General features: G+C 52.0%; 1 protein-coding gene across 1 annotated transcript in view; it reads left to right on the forward strand.

Annotated features, from left to right (window-relative positions):
• The window catches only part of ABCC6 (ATP binding cassette subfamily C member 6), a 56123-nt gene extending 52968 nt beyond the window's left edge, over positions 1-3155 (forward strand). Inside the window, exons 29-30 of the mRNA XM_023513855.1 lie at positions 2118-2312; positions 2535-3155. Coding sequence (XP_023369623.1) covers positions 2118-2312; positions 2535-2643 — 304 coding nt within the window. The 3' untranslated portion in view covers positions 2644-3155. The remainder of the gene's footprint in view (positions 1-2117; positions 2313-2534) is intronic.
• Positions 3156-3582: the final 427 nt, after the last annotated feature.

Genomic DNA, 3582 nt, shown 5'->3' on the forward strand with positions numbered 1-3582 from the left:
GGTTGAGCTATAGGCGCCGAGCCAAAATTAACCATTTTTAAGTGCACAGATCATTAGTCTTAGGTACGTTCTTTACATTGTTGTGCAATAAAACAGTATCCCCAGCTGGGGGTGCTGGCTCACACCTGTAATCCCAGCACTTTGGGAGGCTGAGGTGGATGGATCACCTGAGCTCAGGAGTTCAAGACCAGCCTGATCAAGAGTGAGACTCTGTCTCTAAAAAATAGCTGGGCGTGGTGGTGGGAGCCTGTAGTCCCAGCTACTTGGGAGGCTGAGACAAGAGGATCACTCAAGCCCAGGAGTTTGAGGTTACTGTGAGCTGTGAGGCCACAGCACTCTACCCAGGGCCACAAAGGAGAATCTGTCTCAAAACAAACAAACAAAAAACAGTGTCCCCACTAAACAATGACTTCTCATCCCACTCCCCCAGCCCCTGGCTACTTTCTGTCTCTGAATTTGGCTCCTCTACATCCCTCATATAAGTCGAATTGTACAGTATTTGTCTTTTTGTGACCTGGTTTCACTTAGTGTAATGTCCTCATGGCTCATCTGTGTTGTAGCAGAAGTCAGAATTTCCTTTTTTTTTTTTAAGAAACAGAGTCTCACTCTGTCGCCCTTAGGAGAGTGCTGTGGCATCACAGCTCACAGCAACCTCCAGCTCTTAGGCTTAGGTGATTCTCTTGCTTCAGCCTCCGGAGTAGCTGGGACTACAGGCACCCAGCACAACGCCCAGCTATTTTTTGTTGCAGTTTGGCTGGGGCTGGGTTTGAACCCACCACTCTCGGTATATGGGGCTGGCGCCCCACTCACTGAGCCATAGGCACTGCCCAGAATTTCCTTTCTTTTTAAGGCTGAATAATATTCCATTATATGCATAGTTCACCTATCGATGGCTATCTTGGTTATTTCCACCTTTTGGCTATTGTGAAAACCGCTGCTGTGATTATAGGTGACAGGTATATATGCCTTTTGGAAAAACAATATGTTCTGAATTCATAAACCCATCTGCGTCTAAGGGCGTTAGAAGGGCCTGGGGAGGTAATGGTTTCCAGCACCAGAGAGATGATGTGGCTGCGTGGGCTCCAGACTGCCTAGTGCAAATGCAGCTTCCCCCACTTACTAGCTGTAGGACTTGGGCAAGTTACTAATTATCTAATCTTCTTTGCCTCACTTTCCTCATCTGTGAACTGAGAATACAAGCACCCACCTACCTGTGCAAGGATTGAGTGAGTTGTATGAGTAAAGCTGTCAAAATGGCGCCTGATATATAGGAAACAATAAATACTAATCCTCAGAGCCACAGTCTCACAAATCCAATTTCACAGAGTTGGAATCTGAGGCCTGAGATGTCCCTCTGGGGCACCCAGCTTGGCAGTGGTGAGGCTGGGGCAAGACCTGGGCACTCCGACACCCGTGCAGCCACAGTAGGTTCTGATTCTCTGAAGAGACGTGTTTGTGGAAGGGGCTGCCACATGAGGAAGAAGAGTGGCAGGAAATAGCCCCAGCCACGCTGGGTCCCCAGGGGCTGGTTCCCAGCTGGGGCAGGGGTCTCACTTGCCATGTGACCTTGAGTCTCAGCTTCTCCCTCTGTGATTAGGGGATGCAACTTCCCACCCAGGGCTTGCTCTGTGACAAGCACAAACTTTTATATGACTTATTTTCACAACTCAGTGAGGAAGTGCCCATGAGGACCCCAGATTCTGGAGTCAGAGGACCTGGGTTCAAATTCTGGATCCACCATTAACTTTGTGACCTTGGACAAGCCCACTTGACCTCTCTGCATCTGTTTCCCCCTCTCTAAAGAAGAGAAGAACAATACCTACCTTTGTGGTCATTTTGAGGATAGAGTTTATATATACACAAGCATTTGTTTAGCATGTGTCTGCACACGGTAAGCCCATAGAATAGCAATAAAGCCCTGTCCCAGGCAGGGAAATTGAGGCACAAAGCATTTGGAGGATTTGCCTATAGTCAGCGTCCTAAAAGATGGCAGGGTGGGGTTCCTACCTGCTCTCTAGACCACAGACCCCACGCATGGAGAGGTACACACAGTGCTGTCCCTAACCCACTGTGGGCATGCCTTGTACATCTGGCCTAACTATTCCGCTCCTTCCCAGCGTGGGTCAGAAGCAGCTCCTGTGTCTGGCACGTGCCCTTCTCCGGAAAACCCAGATCCTCATCCTGGACGAAGCCACAGCAGCGGTGGACCCGGGCACCGAGCAGCAGATGCAGGCCTCCCTCGGGCGCTGCTTTGCCCGGTGCACTGTGCTGCTCATCGCCCACCGCCTCAGCTCCGTGATGGACTGCACGCGGTAAGGCCCCTGCCCCTGGCTGCAAGGCTCAGGGTGGAGAGCTGAAAGGGCCCCGAGGGACACATGCCCAGCAGTGTTCCAACCTGGCTGTCAGGGTCGGAAACTTCCACGGAAAGTGGTGCTCCAGAGGCGCAAACCTCAGCCCAGATGTGCTAAATCTCAGAGCCACCGAGTGCCTGGACTGGTAGCCCAAGAGCCATCCTGCCTCTCTCTCTCCTGCAGGGTACTGGTCATGGACAAGGGGCAGGTGGCAGAGAGCGGCAGTCCGGCCCAGCTGCTGGCCCAGAAGGGCCTGTTCTATAGGCTGGCCCAGGAGTCAGGCCTGGCCTGAACCAGGCCCCTCCACCAACCCCCACTGCCTGGACATCCTGCAGCACCCTGGAGACGCAAGTGACCTGGACGGCCTGGGAGGCTCCAAACAATGTGGAGTCTACACCCCGCTTTGCTCCCTGGGAGGAAAATGGCAGAGAAACAGAGCATCAGACCCCAAAACACCCAGGGCCCACCCAGCACTGTCCACCTTGGAGCCAGGGTCACAGCATCCCTCAGCCCTGGCTGCCCCTGGACTCACTCTTGCCACGCTCCCCTCCCACCCGTTAAGTCAAGATGCCTGGGGCTAGGGACAGCCACAGCATGTGCTTTTTTACAGTTTCACCCTTTTATTTTGGGCTAATTCTAGATACCTATACAAATCTTAAGAAGAAATAATTCAGAGAGACCTTTAACCCCTTAGGCCATTTCTCCCAAAGGTAACATCTTATAAAACTCTAGTCAATATCACGGCCAGGAAGGAAATGGAAATTGACACAATTTATAATACCAGTCTTCAGATTTCCCACTTGAGTTCATTTGTGTGTGCTTAATTCTATACAGCTCTATCACATGTTTGTGCCTCCACCACAGTGAGGGCACAAGTTGGTCTCTCGTGTGTCCCCTCAGCACCTACTGATCAGGTGTCTGCCATGGCATTAAAGCTCTCGTGTCTGATTTCAGCATGGAGAGGGTGGGGGAGAATGGAGGGACAGGGACTGAGAACTACTGCCTGCACCCACCCCTTACCTCCCCACCCCTGCAAGAGCTCCAAGGACACACACAGCCAGGTCCCCTCACCAAGCATGGGTGCTGTACGGGCACCAGCAAGTATCATGTGCGTGTCCTGTTCCCAACAGTGGGAGGAACCAGGACTCTGTGGTCCCAGGACTTGGCACAAGTCATGCAGCTTCCTGGGGGAGTCCTAGTCACCAGTATTTCTGTTCACACTTCTACTGCA

This window comes from Otolemur garnettii, unplaced genomic scaffold, assembly GCF_000181295.1.
Source record: "Otolemur garnettii isolate 467f Iridium unplaced genomic scaffold, OtoGar3 scaffold00044, whole genome shotgun sequence".
NCBI classification, from domain to species: domain Eukaryota; kingdom Metazoa; phylum Chordata; class Mammalia; order Primates; family Galagidae; genus Otolemur; species Otolemur garnettii.